The 18,344-nt window shown below is 38.8% G+C and overlaps 1 protein-coding gene across 6 annotated transcripts in view; it reads right to left on the bottom strand.

Moving 5' to 3' along the window:
• STXBP5 (syntaxin binding protein 5) overlaps nt 1–18,016 on the bottom strand; it is a 102,225-nt gene extending 84,209 nt beyond the window's left edge. For all 6 annotated transcript variants that reach the window (XM_071740519.1, XM_071740520.1, XM_071740521.1 and 3 more), the window contains exons 1-2: nt 17,735–18,016; nt 15,782–15,879 (exon numbers count right to left, since the gene is read on the bottom strand). In XM_071740519.1, the coding sequence (XP_071596620.1) occupies nt 15,782–15,879; nt 17,735–17,887 (251 nt within the window). In that variant the 5' untranslated portion in view covers nt 17,888–18,016. The remainder of the gene's footprint in view (nt 1–15,781; nt 15,880–17,734) is intronic.
• Nucleotides 18,017–18,344: the final 328 nt, after the last annotated feature.

Raw genomic sequence — 18,344 nt, 5'->3', positions numbered from 1 at the left:
CGTTGACAGAATGGAAGAAGTTGCGCAGATAATACTTTGCTGTAAGTTCTATGAAAACCGGAAGCTGAGAAGACGGGAGATATGGGTCAGATTAACCCCATATCCCATCAAAAGGAGAAAGGATTATCTCAGCATCCTAAAATAGAGGCTCTGTATAAAATGCTGCAATCACAGAAAACATTTTAAAAGTTACAGCATGTAGATAATTATACTGCAAGATAGAGCCATATGACAGCAGATTTCATAGATAAAATGCCTGTTTCTTTCCTCTAAATAAAAGTAGCCAAAATAATGAATAACCATAATACTACAACTTACTTCCTATAATTGAAACTGATGGGATTCCAAGGGAAGAGGAAATCCCATTCTCCTCATATGATGGCTTAAAGGAAGTTTAATGGATGGCACACGTTTTGAGTACTTCATAGATGCAGAGCTGTACTGGATTATGCTGCTCCACACATTCAAGACACCATCACAGTCCTGTAGCTTAACTGAAATACCTTGTTCTGAAACAGTGCAATTGTCTTTAAAAAGGCCAAACTGGAACTTAATAGTCTGACCTCAAATTTATTAGGAGTGAGGAAAGGGCACAGGAGAGGTAAAGAAAGCTGAGTACTTATCTACACTGCCCCATAGTTGAGGAAAGGCTGCAGAGATTTTCCTTTCCACACAGTGCTGCTGTCTCCTTCACTACCACCCTACTCCCCAAATGCCAGGAGAGGACATTCAGATTTCTCTTTTTTTTAAATTGTAGAAAGAAGGCAAGGTAAAGAGCAAGTCTGCACAAAGATGTGCTTGAGAAGTACAGCCTTTCCTTCTGAAAATAACTACCTTCAAAATGACAGCCGTTAAATTACAAAACTCAAGAAGTGTGGACTTCACTTAACAATTTGGTGCCCACTGGAATCCTAAGCAGCTAATTTACACATGAGCACCACTCCAAGGAAATGAGATGGCTGCTACTTAGTTGAGAGGATGTATGTAAAAGTCTAGCAATCATACATCTTAAAAATAAACCACTAAAAACCCCAACCAAACAAAAAAACCCAAACAACCTCTGTTATCATCACAGTACAACACCTGCAAATAAAATTTTTAAAAATCTATTACAAAAATCAAACCCTCCCTATCTATAGGGAGGATCAACAACTCCTACTATCAACAGTCCAGGGCTTTGCTTCACTCAGGTTTTAATGTCAAAGCCTCAAGTTAGAGATGTCAAATGGACAGTGTTTCCCACATTCTCTACAGAAATTTCCATCTGTGGAAAACAGAGCTTCAAAATACCATAACATGAAAATAGCCAGAGGCTCAGACAAAAGAACAGTACTGTCTGGAACAAGACTCTTCATCCAGCCCCAAGGTGCTCCTAAGCAGCAAATTCAGATCGTTAAGATTAAGGTGGTGTTGTAGCCTAGTCAGTTCAGACCCGCTTTGAGTTGGGAGCACCAGCACTGATACAAAGTAATATTTGCTTAAAATGTTTTAAAACATTTAAACATTTTTTTCACATTTTGAGTGTCCTACAGCTTTTTCTACTCAGCAATAGGAAAAAAAAAATAGATTGATTAGTTTGGAATTACTTCTGTAAAACCCTTCCATCAAAAAACAGAGGAGGGAACCAGTGATGTAATTCTCATCCAGTTACTGCAACTTACTAGAAGTTGCAACATGTGGAAGTTTTATGTATGCTCTGTATCGCAAGTGAAAACACAGGAGGCTCAGACAGAAATTGCAGTAGAAAGCATTTAAGTTGATATTTCTCAGACTAAATCAACTGTCATGTTGGGGAGGGAAGGAGGGAGGGAGGAAGGGAGGGCGCAAAAAGATGCAAAAAACCCTATTCTTTCCATGATTTGGTTAGACAAGTTTGTAGAGAATAAACACCATCTTTACACATTACTATCCAAAGTTTTTTCTCTTTCAAATGTTAGCATAGCAGAATGTGTGAATTGGGAAAAAAAAAAATTAAACATTGGATTTTCTGATTGTAAAAAATTCTACCAGAGAGGCATAAATACCAAGAGAAAAAGAAAAGTCTATTTTTCCTAACAAAAGGAGAATCTTTACTCAATCTCAATTGTCTCTAACAAGACGAGAAAGTCAGATCATCTGCCCCAGACCACCCAGCTGTCCTATTCCACAATGGAAACATTATTGGAAACTACTTGTGGTCAAAACCTACAATCAACTCCACCAGAAGCACCACTGTAAAAAAAGTACCACTGAAAAATGCAAAACAGTACTTTTGAAGAATCAGTCATCGAGAAAGAAATCAGTAACCTACAGACACTGAAAACTGCACATTCAATATAAAGACACTAAGTTTTGAAAGCAAGTAGAGATCGTTTCTTTTACAGTTGCTATTTTGAATTATTCGAAGTTATTGGTTAACAGAAATAATCTCATTCTATAATTTCCTCAAATACAAGTGATTTATTTGCCTGTTGTACAAACCCAGGGTGAAGTCTGTTTTATTAAAAACCACCATGACAGACTGATCTATGCATTCCAGTCAAATATCAACGAAAATATGGTCAATGGCATTTATACCAGTCTTTCAAAAAGTGATGTACCAAACAGCTATGACAAGTATTTTTAAAAGTTCTTATTAAGAGCTGAAAATAATATTTATAATGAGAAGCATTCATACAAAATGCACATACACTGATCATCTTTGAAGATTCTCCATTAATACACAAAGACAACACTAACAAGTATCCTCTCCAACTCTTTAATCTCTGCCCAACTTAAGTACTTTGTATAATTTGCAGTCATATGCTATTAATGTAATATAGCAGACAAATAAAAGTTTGTGAATACTGAGGATTCCCTGCTTTTGGGATGTGGGGGATTTTTTTGTAGAACAAACTACATGGACAAAATTGTCAAACTAGGCTTTTAAGTCTTTTACATGTTTTGTAACTGAAATATCATTTTAAATTTGATACAATATACTTTCAGAAATCTGTTGCAATAATAGTCTCTTTGAACAACCTCTCCTGCAGCAAGTGACTTTATGTTCCTATATATCCCATCACTCTGTAGATTAGGGCAGCAAACATTAGTAGCATCTTTTTTGTCAAATTTGATACAAACACTGTAGCAGCACACTATGACATTTGAAGAATGGCACAAATTAGTTCTTCTTTCAAACTTACTCTAGATCATTGTTTTCTGGACCTGCCCAGCACTGTTCTAATTGCAGCAGAATCTCCACTGCAGGGGGAAAAAAAAAAAAAAAAAAAAAAAAAAAAAAAAAAAAAAAAAAGCCAAAACAGAGCACATTATCAGATCACCGTGTGATAACCACACAAGTTTTCTTGCCATCTTCCTTGACATTAAAACTCAGCACTGTACCACACCACAACTGTTGGTCTTTCATGTTTTTTATCATACCACAGAAACTGTTTCATCAACTGTTCAGGCATCTGATAAATTTTGCTTAAACAGCAAAGATTATTTCCTTGCTAACAAAAAACTGTCTTTATGGAAATTATTATAACATGAAATACTGGACTAAAATTAAAAAGTTAGTGCAACCATAGTGTTGGATAACTTCAGTTAAAAAAAACTTGATACAGGTGTGTTAGAGGACAAATCCCAGTTCATATTTACACCTTTGTCATCCTCTCTAAATTGAGGAGACCAAGCACCACGAAACTATTCTTAATTTCAGTTTCTCTTCTCTGAGAAGAGTGTACATAGACTTAAAATAAAGAAAACACAAAAACACAACAAAAGGTAGATATATCACTGTATTATATAAAAAAAAGATGATGTTTTTTTTTCTCACCATGCTTTTTCAAAATTGGTTGGGTAGATTTGGTAAAAAATGAAAAAAAGAAAAAAGCCAACTTTCAGTATCACAGCAAAAACATAAAACCAGCCATCTACCAGTTTGAGATTTGTACATTGACTGCTGTGATCTTTGTCTCAAAGACCTGCCTTAAAATAATCCTAATTTTCTTTAAACAGTGCATATAATATAGTGCATTAAATATATTTCTAAATATGTAGTACACTGCTGTATATATCTCAAGGATGCATACAAGTCAGTTCTGCAAATTAGGACACTAAGTGGATACTGATGCATTCAAATATTGATCACTTCTTCGATTATAGCTATGCACTAGCAGCAAAATCTATGTACTTGCAGATCTGTAGAAGTTTTTATTTCTGTACAGCTGCATTTGCACACTGCTGTAATAGGGGCCTTTATGGCTACTGGCACTAATACTACACTGAATGTGTTAGAGGTAGCTTTCTTGCATTAAGAGAGATGTATTTGCTAGGTTTCAGTCATTTTACCTATAGAAAACTGCAGGAGGTAGTCACACAATGTCATAAAAAAAAATGGTCTGGAAATGACAGAATGCACTGTTAGTTATGTGTAGCAAGATAATAACAAAGTACTGAAACTGCTTCTGAGCATGTTATGTTAAAAGGCAAAACTGTAATTCCTCAATATTTTGTAACCAAACTTCACTGTCACCACCTTCTGATGTGCTGCTTCTGAGGCAGAGAATTGCCAGCAGAAAGAACAGATTAACAAGTCAATAAGGTTTGCTCAAGAAATGCCACCTTCTCCCAGGATTTTTTAAATTATTCTATTTTTTTACTCAGAACAGCACTTATTTAATCTGGAAATTAATGGCAGAGTCCATACGAAAGAAAACTAAAACAAGCAAACAACCCACAAAACAAAGAATAAGCCCACAGCTCTTTTCAACTGCCACAGTTCAAAAGTTAAGTAGCTTTTGTCCTCTGCTACTCAAGTAAAAAACAATATTATATAGAAGTTAACTCCTCCTGCCTCTTCCTCAAAGCATTTTCTAAAGCATGCATAAATTTAGTTCTATTTTATTTTTGTTTATACTGTCCCCTTGACTATTAACGTAATTGGGACTATATTCACAGTACTTTCACGTAAAGTACTTTCAGTACTTTCTGAAAAAAAAAAAGTCCTAGGCAGCCACTTAAACTGTGAGTAACTAATAGTTTTTGGCCCTATGCTTTTGTTTAGCTTTTTAATCCTGAAAGATAGAGAAGTAAGCATAAAAAAAGAAAAAAAAATAGGTTATTTTTTTTTCCACTGGAATAGATTGCTCAGGGAAGTCACGGAGTCTCCATCCCTGGAGATATTCAGGACCCACATGGACATATTCCTCTCAAACCAGCTCTGGGGCATCCTGCTTTAGCAACAGGGTTAGATGATCCTCAGAGGTCCCTTCCAGCCCATTACCATTCTGTGATTCTGTAATTCTTTGGGAGTGGCTGCTATTCGAAGACTTTTCTTTGGCCAGCGTCTCTCGTGTACTAGTAAGACTGTATATTTTAGTAAGGCAGGTTACACACCCTCCTTTTTCCAGGTTAGTAACTTACCACAATTTCTTTCCAAAATGTTTTATTTCACACCTAATCTTAAAGAATGAGGGAATATTCATGTTGCCAGCAAGAAATCTCATAATCACTTAAACAGAATTTTACTGAGGTTTTTTTTTTTTGATGGCTTTCTTTTTTATCTGACATTTAAGGGCAGCCACGAAGCTACTCTCGCAGCACCAGTTTGCTGCACAAGTTTGGAACACGTATAAGAGGGAATGCAGGCAGGTTACAGATATGCATCCCATTCCACATATAAATAGGCATCAGTAAAGCTTAGTAACTGTACGTCTAATATAAACACTACAAAGTTCAGTCAAGAATATTTTTCAACTGTGAAGATGAACATCTGCTCTGTTTAGCAAGGTAGTAAGACTGGATAAAGCATACATTAAAAAACTACAGGCATACTAATCCTACCAATTTAACAATAAGTCATCACAAAAAAAATTAGCATTCTATTCTTTTTCCCTGATGAGCAAGTAGAAAAATGTAAATTGCTTTTGTACATCTGCTACTGCTGACTAGGAGTTGTTGTTACTAGGTGGGAAAGAGGCAGGACCTTTAGCAAAAAAAGGCTGTCAAAAAATTGGATACAAAGATTGGATATTAAAAAAAAAAAATTAGAGCTGGATTACCTCTTGAGTTGATTACTCTTAAACCATTAAATATATAATTTTAACATGAACTATAGACCTAATAATGTTAATGGAACACATACAGAATACAAGCCCAGCAGTAGCTTCAAGAGGCCGCTCAGTGCAAGCCCCTTCTTGAAATGGTGTGAATCATACAAAATAAAATAGTATCTCATTAAGCAGAAGTACAAAAGCCTTGCTTCCTTTGGATCTGCAGCCTCTCTTTAGTTCCCTGGTTTCCACAGTTAAAATAGCTCCTCTGAAGACTTTTTCACAAGACTATTGGAGCAGAAGGAAACATTTAGTTTTGAAGAGTCCATGGCAGACACCTCATGAAAAAGTTAACTTGGTTTACAGCTGTCTTGGTGGAAAACCTCACCTCTACACCCACCCAGAATTGCTCTCATGGACACCATCGGGTTTGAGTGAGACAGGCAAAGACATGGAAGCAGTGGTCAGTGCAATTCTATCACTTTTTGAAGGAAATTAAACTTCAAGTTGTCCAAAGAAAAAGCACATTTGGTAACTACCTTTTAAATGCACTTATGAAACAAAATCTCAGGACACTCACCAATATTAATAAAGCAGCATTTAGTTATTTCTATCAAGCTATAAACTTGTCTCTGCGGAACAGAGACCAAGTATTTGATCTTGCAAACTGCAATGCTTCACACTTCACTTTTTAAAGTGCCACAAGATCAGCATAACTCTGGAAAATTTCAGTTTCACATTTTAATTAACCGGCATAACCTAGCATTCCTCAAAGCATCTAATCCTGCACTGTTTTTATTCTAGCAGACACACATTTCAAATTTTACCTACTTTCACTGTTCTTGATACTCAAGATAAACTCTAAAGCAAATGAGAAATCTAAGTGCAGAACCACCGATGCACAGTAGAACTACTGTAGACAAATGAGTAGGGAAGACCTATTCCTGAACTTTACTAAGAAGTTTTTACAACTGCAATATTAGAATCAACTTGAATTTAGTAATTGATATGGCTGTCTCAATAAAAGAAAATATCACTAAAAATAAAATTTAAAAAACTAGGCAAGAAAAGCATAGGGGTTCTGAATAGACTAAGTCCCTAAAGGAAGTGAGCATAGGGTTTCAAAATAGTCTAAGTCTTCACAGGAAGTGATTAAATTAGAACAGCTAGTACACACCAAGGCTGTCATCAAGTTGTACAGCTCTCCACCATAAAAGCAGATTCAGAATCTCTTACCAAGGAGAGATTTTTAACTGCATGACAAAATGGTTCTCATTTGTAGCCGAGAATCTTCAACTGAACATCAACATGTCAAATCAGGCTAAATAATAGCCACAGAAAAAGTAATTTCGTTAAAGCATTGTAAAAATCAAGATGAATCTGGATTCACTATGAGTCTCCAGAGGCTGACAAAATTGCTGCATATTTTAGAAATCTACTAAATAAGGAATTATACCATTCTACCACAGTCCTCACTAGTGAAATATTTCAATTTTAGATGTTTACAAGCTAAAATTATTTTAAACCATGCTTAAATTCAGTGGCACAAATATCACTGCAAGAGATTTAAATTGTCATTAGACTTTCACCTGTATTTGCATGGGAAATCAATAGAAGTAGTAACATAGTTTTCCTTTCAATAAGCATATTAGCTGTACTATTATCAAGTGCCTGTGATAACTGACATGAAAAAGGTCAGCTAAGTTATCACCAGTTGAATACTATGAGGCTATATTTGATTAACCTATAGCGTTGAAGTACTAATTACAATACCACAAATTAAACTTAGGTTTCAGTCAAAAAAGGTAAGTTCAAAGGTTCAGCAAAATTAAGTAACTTCAAAGGTTCACAAGTACCATAAGCTTCTTCCTCGGGCTCACAAACAAATAAATATGATACATGTCAAAGAATTAGATCTCTGAGGAAGTAGTCTTGTCTATTCAATCAAATGTACTTTGAAGGATTAAGAATCTATAGTCTTAAAAATAATTTCATCACTTTGATTGTACACTTCAGGATGGGCCTCATCAAGAGTAGTAAGAGGAAGAGAAGAACCAAGAGGTTAAGACCTGCCATAGAACTAACACTGAAAACTGCTAAGGAGACAATTTTTTCAAAATGCTAAACTATTACCAGATTGCTAATAGTAAGGACAAACTGAACTCTACCAAAATCTTCATATTCCAGTTTTGTTTAACCTCATATAGAATATAATCTTTCACAAGGTTTTTTTTTAATGTTTTTCACTGACCTTCTACAAAGATAGCTTGGAAAAGAGTGGCTGGAAAGCTGCCTGGAAGAAAAGGACCCTGGGGTGTTGACTGACAGCCGGCTGAATATGAGCCAGCCATGTGCCCAGGTGGCCAACAAGGCCAACAGAATCCTGGCTCGTATCAGAAGTAGTGTGGCCAGCAGGAATGACTGCCCCCAGTAATCGACACTGGTGAGGCCGCACCTTGAGTCCTGGGCCCCTCAGTTCAGGAAGGATATCAAGGTCCTGGAGCAGGTCCAAAGGAGGGCAACTGGGCTGGTGAAGGGACTCGAGCACAGATCCTATGAGGTGAGGCTGAGGGAGCTGGGGCTGTTCAGCCTGGAGAAGAGGAGGCTCAGGGGAGACCTCATCACTCTCTACAACTCCCTGAAAGGAGGGGGTAGCCAGGGGGGGGTTGGGCTCTTTTCCCAGGCAACCCTCAGCAAGACAAGAGGGCACAAGAGGTCTCAAGTTGTGCCAGGAGAGGTTTAGGTTGGACATTAGAAAGAATTTCTTTACCGAGAAGGTGATCAGACATTGGAATGGGCTGTCCTGGGAAGTGGTGGATTCTCTGTCCCTGGAAGATATTTAAAAAGAGACTGGATGTGGCACTCAGTGCCATGGTCTGGTAACTGCAGCGGTAGTGGATCAAGGGTTGGACTTGATGATCTCTGAGGTCCCTTCCAACCCAGCCAATTCTACGATTCTATGATTCTATTCTATGAATATGGTTTAAGCACTGGACTTGAGTTTGGTTAGTGGTTGGTAGAGTTAGGTTAAAGTTGAATTTGATGTCTTAAAGGTCTTTTTCAACCATAATGATTCTCTGATAACCCTGAAAAAACAGATGTTCTATAGGAACCTGGATAAATAACATGGGGTTTTACTGTACCATTAAACTCAGAAACAAAAATAAGTTTTAGAAGAGCAATAAGAAAAACAGAAAGAGAAAAAACCAAAACAAAATAGAACACATATAGTCACTTTAAAGGTAATGTGTATAGAATACTTACCTTTCACCATCTTGTGAAACCTCTGTAAAAATAGACCTGGACACTTCAGAAGAAGTCTAACGCACTTCCAAAAATTTCTGCCAAACAGGAAGTTTTCTTAGGAAAGGATTGCAATCTTGATTTGTGCTTTCAAGCTTTCCTTATCACATACCAAATCGTGAGCTGCTTCTACATTTCCAGACTTAACTCTACTGAAACTGCTCATTTCTTCTCCTAGAGCAATACTGCTCAGTTCCTAAAAGCCCTTCTACAGTGCCTAAGAATAAATCCAGTAAAATGAAGAATTAAGAGCCTAGTGATTTAAGCACTGTACCAGACAGAAGTCTGAAAGCTTAAGATGGGTCCCAGTTGCCCAATCCCCTGTTACATTTTACTCTACCAACATCATATCACACAATCCATACCACCTCAGTGTTTCACAAATAGCTAGTAGCTACAAGGAAGAAAGCTTTGCTAGTGCTACCGTAACACCTGCAGCCTTGCATGCAAGCCTTGCATGCTTTCTAAAGACATTTACTTCCCCAGACTCACTATGACCCAGAAAGTTTCAGGTTCCAAGGTTATATCCATTAGGCTTTTCTCTGTCAGTAAAATAGCTCAAGGGAAGCAAAAAGTTTTTATTCTAAATAAACTACAGTACGAGACTTAAAACAGGAAGACTTCAGGCATTTTTGAACAAAAGCAGTTACTACTAAAAACTGTTTAGTAGAACTACAGTATATACAATAATACATAAAATCAAAGACCCATCCAGTTTTCTTGCTTTGATGGAAGTACTACAAAGTCTCACAACAAATGTAACCATGGATTTTAAAAGTACACCATCCTATTTATTATGAAGAATTTAGTCATGACTTTCTCTGTGTAGGACCAAATTGCTATAATTCCATATATTTAAGAGTCATGTGTCTCATAATGGCATTTTGGCCCCACGCCATTTCAGAATATCCAAAGGTAGCTCATTTTCTTAATTTAGGAGATGGGGATTTTTCACTGAACGAAAAATGCAAGAGAGCTAATGATATCCACAGAAACTAAGTGCTGGGTGATGCAATAAAGAAAATGTGATAATGTTAAAAGAAATGGAAAAGTGATTATTAATTTATGCTTTAAGCAAAGTTGTTTTCTTGTTTAAACTACTCTACATGAACTGAGTGGCAAGGCTGCCCATAAACACTTTTTTATTAACAGATTACCCCAGAATCTCTTCAGTCTAACACTACTGCAGTATTTTAGTAGCTTCACCAATCTACTTTTCCCAAAGCAGGAATGTTTGTTTGAAATACAGAAGACCATTGCCAAAAGTTGAGACTATTCTCCTCAGTGTACAAATGGAAAAAAAAATAAAAAATTGGTATACATCTACAGCAAAGCTTTCCAGATGCATCAAGATAAGCATTTCTTTAGACACTGACTACATGGAACCACACATCCAGGCTTTGAGCTATTTTTATTAAAGAATAACAGTTGCAAGCTCTTCTCACAAAATCTAGGGAATAGAAGTCACACAAAGCAAGTTTTCTGTGTCTCAAATATATGAAAACTTCAGCCATTTGCTTCCACTGAATTCATCTTCTACTGCTGAAAAGAATATGGGGAAAATGAACAGATGCTGACATTCAGTGTGATTGGGATCTTCAGATATTTAATGACAGAATGATGAACAATCTAATTTTTCTCCTTCCTGTGAACTGGGTTTGGAACAGAAAAAAACCCCCAAACTTTAATTAAAGAACCTTTTCTGCCAGGGAATAAAGAGTCCTAGGCATAATTTGGTCTGTGTGGAACAGAGAAAAATTATTCTATGGGTATCTCCCTTATTGTCAAGAATTTCTGGTGGAAATGGTCTTCCTTTTCAGAATTCTCTCTACTGAGACAGACTGAGCTTCAAACTGCAAGTGAGTATTTTTAAGGCATGAAGCACCAATAAAGATATAGCATTCATGTTGGCAGACAATCAAAATACATCTCATTTTATATACTGTCCTAGTTTTGCTATTGGGAAAGCACAGAAAACTGAAGAAACTTGTTTAAGATGGACCAGTTAAAGAGCAGGGAACAGATTTCCTCCAAATTTTCTTCTCTAGCTTCAAAGCTAATTCTACCTCCTATAAAAGCAAACAAAAAAGCACAGTATTGATAATGGTTAAACCACAGCCCTGTACAATTAGTATTTTAAAGTTGTGAGGAAACATCATCCTAAAGACAGACAAATCTCGAAAACAGACCATTTCAGCTTTCTCAAACTTCCTTACAGTTTAATTGCTACACTGCTCAGGTCACATTTGACTTCTAGAGGGACCATCAAGCAGAAGAGTGATAACTACAGACAGCATGAGAACAGGACTCTTATGCTGCTGAATGCTGCCAAGATGTCTCAGGTTGAAGTCTACCTAATTACTCCATTCAGGAAAGTTAAACCTTGAGTAGATATACTTAACTCTAGCTCATTAGAAGATTTTTATACCTGCTGGGAAAATAAAGCACAGTAAATTATGCACAAAACTTCCTAAGAACTATGAACTACATGTCCCGCTGTAATGGTTCAGATGCAGACAGGAAAGAAAAAAAGCATAGATGACTCTCTAACTGCTTGATATAAATGTAACACATTATAAATGTAAAACACATATAAATGTAAAACAGGAGGTGAAATGCTGAATTCCACCCTGGTAACAACAGCTAAATCCCTTTAAGTATGGAGAAAGTCCAAGAGATTGGCCTGCTATGAACAATGAGGCCACCAACAGCTTACACTGATCATAGCAGTTTGAAATCAATAACAAGTACAACTGGTCCTTGTGAAGAACACATCCACAAACATCCAGCAGTGTGCTAAGGGTGAGCCTGAGGCTGAATTGCCACACATAAAAACAAGACTCAAACACCTAAACAGCTGGAATAAAGTGTCCTCTGATCATCACCACAAACTCAGAACAACTGGATACCTGTGAGCAGATGAGTGTGGGCACATGAGAGATAAATACAGTCAAGATTTTATGTCACTCAGTGCTGGGCTCCTCCTCTTGTGCCTACCTCATCACTCAGTTTCCCCTGCAACACAAAAACCAGAATTAAACAGCTTAACTCCTTTCAACAGACCCTAATGCCAGGGAGAAGGCCATGTCAGCTCTGTTCTATAGGCAAGAGTTGGGGTCCAGCACCTGACCTCCCTCCAAGGGTTGTGTTCTACTCAGCGATACAGTTTGTAACTTCCCTCCTACACAGCAAAGGAACCAAGTTTATGTCCATAGCTCAAAACAGAAGAACAGAGTCTTTACTATTAATTGCTCTAAATGTTCCTTTGTATGGAGAGCACAAAACACCTTTCTAATTAGGGATAATACCCAAGCAATATCTGTATGCCTCAGAATCACTTCCTTTTAAGTCTCATAGCTTAAGCAGAGGTGGAGATATTTCTAAGTAACTAGAAATAGAATCAAGTTGTATTTTAAAGGGATACACTGTTCAATTTTGTATAGTAAACAAACCCAAACTGGAACTTTGTTATTCCAAAGCTTTAAGTTTTCCACTACAAGAAATCTCCACCTGGACTCCTCTCTCAAAACTGCAAGTTCTAGAGCCAACTGCTGCACAGAATGGCGGGGTCCTGCCTCTGGCACACTAGGTCACCAATACAAACAATGCTCACCTCTGATTTTAACCCATCAAATCTAAGACTGGGGACAAAGAGTATCAACAGAGCAGTAATTCTACTTCAATTAATGGGTTAAACACAGCACCAACAGTTGATTCATTTCCACAATCACTTTATGGACTCAGAGAATCCAGTACAACGTTGATGTTATTTTGACTTTTTCTCTTATTGATAAATATACCATGTCAGTGAACTCCCAGTGTATTTGCATCCACAGATTTTAGTTCTTCAGAAAAAGCATTAGTTATGTTTTTACATGTCACTGTATTCATAGAGAATAATATTAATAAACTAATTTGTGTGCTAAAATTCTCTGTTCCTCCAATAGTGGTTAGGGTTCTCAAAGAAAAATGAGATAGCAATGTTCTGTTCACATTAATCTGTTCTAATCACTACTGGTTTTGAAGTTAAAATGCCTAAATTGCTCAAATACAAAGAATGTGTTCTATAAAGGGGTTAGCTGATTATCAGCCTATACTAATCAGGACTGTAATATTAATTTCCTCACATATATTTAATCTAGAACAGGTTAGCTCAATTCTTAAATTAAGAATATTTTCTCTTTAACAACTGTTTTAAAAAACTATACAGTTCCTGTGATAACTTACTAGCAATAGGAAGGAAATGAAAGCTTGACAAGATGCACCTATGCTTGAAGATGCAAGGAAAACACTGATACCAATCTCCCATCTACTGGTAGGCAATGAAAGAAGCATTATCATTGCTATACTCTCACAACATGAATGCAGAAAAAAAAGAGGACTGACTTTTCTCCCACTTCCAGGATTTAATTCTCAATGAATAAGTTTTCACTGACTCAGTCTGTCTAATCCACATCTCATTTCAATTAAAAACACTTTTGCAGCTTTAAAGAGTTTTAAAAAAACTCTTGCACATTATTTATTGCTTGTAAAACCACAGCAGGTAAAGCATCCTATCCTGTAGATCGGCAACCACTTTTTGGTTGTGTTTCCATCTTTAAGCAACAGAATGAAACAAGCACTTCTTTCAAACCAGTTTCACTAGGCATAACGAGAGAGGCTGGTCTTATACTGGGAATGCATCAGAGTCTATCCCTGCTGCCTGTGCTCTTCTATCCTGAAGAGAAAGTAACCACAGGAGATGTAACTTCTGCATTATTGTTGTGTAACAGGGCTAACTATGAGCTGAGGCTGAGGGGTTTTCAACAGTTCTTCCAAGAATCAATATCTAACAAGGGATCAGGAAGCATATTCATTTTCACCAAGCTAGGAAAGCACAAACTCTTCAACTGCTGCATGAAACTTCTTCACCGCCCTCAGAAAATACATTTTCTGTCAATCTTACTGCTTTTTTTCACAGTAACTGTTTCTCCCCTCACAATCTTGCAATACTTCTCTTGATTATTTAGAAAGCAATTCACAATCTGAGAATTCACAGGTGTAATAATGAATGAGTGCCAGTAAACAGGCTTTAACAAGTCGTCATTTCCCAATCTGCAACATCACATTACCCTAAATTACAGGTAAGCTGTGAACACATGCACTTTCCTCCAACCTCAATCCTTACTCTTATGCCTCCATTTTCTAATATATTCTACAAATGAGAGTAATTAATAGCACCCCCAATCTACCCTTTGTTCTTAATTTCTATCCCCTTTTTAAACCCAAAACATATGGAGTTAAGGGAGGTTTCAAATATGGCATTAAGAGTACAGCATGGTCACTGCTGTTGAGTAACATGCTATCTGATTTAAGAAGCCTTGGGAGTCCATAATAGATCTAGATACCATACAAGATACTCCACATCTTTTTTAAGCCTTAGATTTGATGCTGGAGTTCTAATTTTTCAACTTGTAAAAGACAAACCTCTTAAGGCAGTTAACCTGACAGACTAGTTAGAAAAAAAGGAAGCAAAAAACATACACTTGCAGACTAATATAAGCAGCAAAGGAATATAAGATTTACCTACACTTTAAAAGGTATTAAGTCAAGTTTTCTAGAAAGATGGCCTAAGTCTGCCCAAAAAAAAAAAAAAAAAAAAAAAAAAAAAAGGTCAGAGTTCAATCAGTAAGGTTCTGGCAATGGCAGTGTGGACTAAAGAATCTACAGGACATCATCTTTTAAAAATGAAAGTCTAAACACATAGGTTATTACATGGCTTGGGTAATACCATATGGCTATGAACATATGGGTAGTTCAGTTTTTACTGAACAGAAAATAAGCAGGGTTACTGGTGCTTTATTCCACAAATTCCTTCTGCTCATCTCAGTCACTTGGAAACTATTAGTGAGATACAATTCCTATATCCTTCAGTGTTCCCACTTGAAACCATTCATTGGCAACACAGAAGCAGTAGCATGTAACTAGAGTATTACAAATCTTATCTCAAGAACAAGACAAAAACACCAAAAACCAAAACCAAACAAAACCACACACCACTACACAAACAAAAAACCAAAACCAAAGACAATCAACACAAAAAAAACCCCACCGAGCAGCATGGAATTTTACAGTCCCAGAGGATAAAGCACAACAAAACAGAGCTCAGCCTAGCTCACTCTTTATATTTGCAGTCAGCTGCTGTAAACTGTCAGCACACCAGTAAACCTATAAAAAAATGTAAATATTAACCTATATATAAGGTAGTGGGGACTGAGCAGCGATACCTCACATCACTAACACAACTTGAACAGACACACAGCACAGCAAAAACAGCCAGGCCACTCACCAACAGAAAACAGCTTTGTTCCTACCCTCCTGCATACCTGGTTCCCACCAGACTTCTGAATGGTTCCAGAAGCTAAATCAAAACATCACTCGCGTGAAGAGCATTAAATCCGTTTCAGAATATAAAAGGATACAGCCTGAGTGCTCCGGTCTGAGTCCCGATGGCCAGGATTTTCTGAACAGGATCAAATGCCAAGGCTGAAGGTTGGTAGGGGAAACCATGGCGGACAGTCTAACAAGTCAGAGCGTCACAGTAATGATGGGTTAAGCAGGAGACAAAACCAAACAGAATCAATATTTATGTTAGGGAACAGGATTCAGTGATAAGAAAGTAACTTAGAAAGCATTTTAAAAACAGACTTAGATCAGCTGTTTTACATGGACCAATTACAAAAGGTATTTCTAGCCAGAGTTACTCATTCCTCCTTGATCATCAAGCTCCAATCATACTTATTGAAACTTAATTTGAATCTTATATTTCTTCTGTACAACGACTGTATCAACTCAGCATTTTTGTCTACCTCATTCTGAGTAATCATATATCCAGCTCTAACAAAGCCACTAAACTATTAAAATCTGAGATGTTCCTAGAAAGTCTGGCAAAAAACAAAAAGCCAGACTTGTAATTACAACTATTAAAAACTACTAAACCTCCTTTGCCGAGAATCACTTCAATTTCAATCCAACAGGCCCCACATGACAGTGCAACCTCTCTCAGCACGTTAAGAAAAAAAAAAAAAAAATAAAGCCCAAACCAAACCCACACTCCACAGAATTATTCTCCCACTCTCCAATTCCCACAACTGGGAGCAAAAAAAAAGCTCCCCAAAAAACCAAAAACAAAACACATCCCAACTAACAAAGCAAAAAACCCTTCAACCATAATAAGTTTCCTTAACATGAAGCCACTGGCACATTTAGCTTTTTGGTGAGCCAACACTAATTTGCTAATTGACCAGGCAACAACTCCATTACACTTCACAGGCCATAATTAGAATTGAGAACATGATAAAAGTCTTACTCTTATTTCCCTTATAAATGTACACAACACAAGCCACACAAAATGCTAGCTTTTACATTTCAAAAACTTTAGCTTACAGCAGAGTTATTTTAGGACCTCATAAATGTAAAGCAAACTTCTATATGCTCCTTTTACTTCACTGAAGTTACAGACATACCCCACAACTCTCAGTATTTCCCAGTGAATAAAATCTAACTGTAACAGATCTGCTCTTTTCCATATCCTTTACGAACAACTTGCAAAAGTGGCAGAAACACCTGCAATACCAGATAAAGCAAGGAACAGAATCCACAAACATGCTCATCCATGTCAAGCTAGGCCATGGGTGCATTGTCAAGATAAAAATCGGTATTGGTATTCTAATCAGTTTTTATTCCTCGTGGTACAGATGGTGGATTAATTCGCTGCATCATTTTCTCAAGTCTGCTGACACGAACCGCAGTTATTGTAACACACACAAGCAAAGAAAGCAAACAAACAAAAAACCTGTAACTTTTCCTCTGTCTCTGGAGAACATTTGCAGTACAAGCATCAGCGACTTGGCAACACACTGCAGCGAAACCACCACAAACGTCTATAGCCTCTCCAGGCACACAGGAACAGGATAAATGCATTTCCAAATAATGCAGAGCGACAGAGCCCCTGTCTTTCGGGCCCATTAGCAGAGGCTGCTACTCAAATGCCGCGATAATCACATCCGCACTACAGCTAGGTACCACTCCTTCCCCCATCCATCCTACTGCTCCGACCAAGCCTTCGGGAACACGGTCAATATTACACGCATGAAAGAGCCTGGAAGACGACAAACCCTGAAACTCTCCAGGAAAGATGACTACGGAAATCCAACAAGACCTGTACAGCTACACCCACTGCTTCCTTCCCTTTTCGCCCCATATTCCTCCTCTCCCCACCCCCCCCGAAAATAATACACCCAAACAAGTAAACATGAACGGCGGGGCGGCTCGGCGAGGTAGGGACCGGGAAGCGAAGCCCGCAACTCCCACCACCGTGGTGAGAGGCCCCTTCTCCGGCCGCCAGCCGTCCGGGGGCCGCAGCATTCACTCACCTTGCAGAGCTGGAAGTGCTCGGACTGAAGCGTCTCCTGGATTTCGGTCTCCCGGTTCCCCGACTGCTGCTGCTGGGCGGCGGACGACGCCGAGGCGGCGGCGGAGACCGCCGTCAGGCCGTCCAGCACCTTCCTGATGTTAAATTTCCTCATGGTCTTCGGCGGCGACGCTCCTCGCTCCCCCGGCCTCGCCGCCGCCGCCGAGCTGTCACCGCCGCGCCGCCCGCCCCGCAGGCGGCAGACGAGCCCCCGCCGGGGGGGCGGTGCAGGGGCGGCCCGCGATCAGGGGGGCCGCGCTCTCCGCCGCGGGGCAGCGCTCCTCCTCGTCCGTGGGGAGGGCGGCCAAGCGTCAGTCCGGCAACGCAACGCCGCTCCTCATCGGGGCCCGCGGGTTAGGAGATGGGAGACTGGAGCCAATAAAGACGAGCCGGTCAGCCCACCGGCACCGCCGCTGGTCCCAGCCTCACCGCCCGCGGCCGCCCCGCGCCCTGCCCGCCGGGGCGCACGGCTCGCTCCGGGCCCGGACGGCCCCGCCTCGGTCCGGCCGCCCCTCCCGCTGCCGGAGGTGTGCGGGATGCTTCTCCTCTCGGAGGAGCCCCCACGTCCCCCC

This window comes from Heliangelus exortis, chromosome 3, assembly GCF_036169615.1.
Source record: "Heliangelus exortis chromosome 3, bHelExo1.hap1, whole genome shotgun sequence".
In the NCBI taxonomy this organism is placed as follows: domain Eukaryota; kingdom Metazoa; phylum Chordata; class Aves; order Apodiformes; family Trochilidae; genus Heliangelus; species Heliangelus exortis.
Note: the sequence above shows the minus strand (reverse complement) of the source record. Positions and strands in the feature narration are given on the sequence as shown.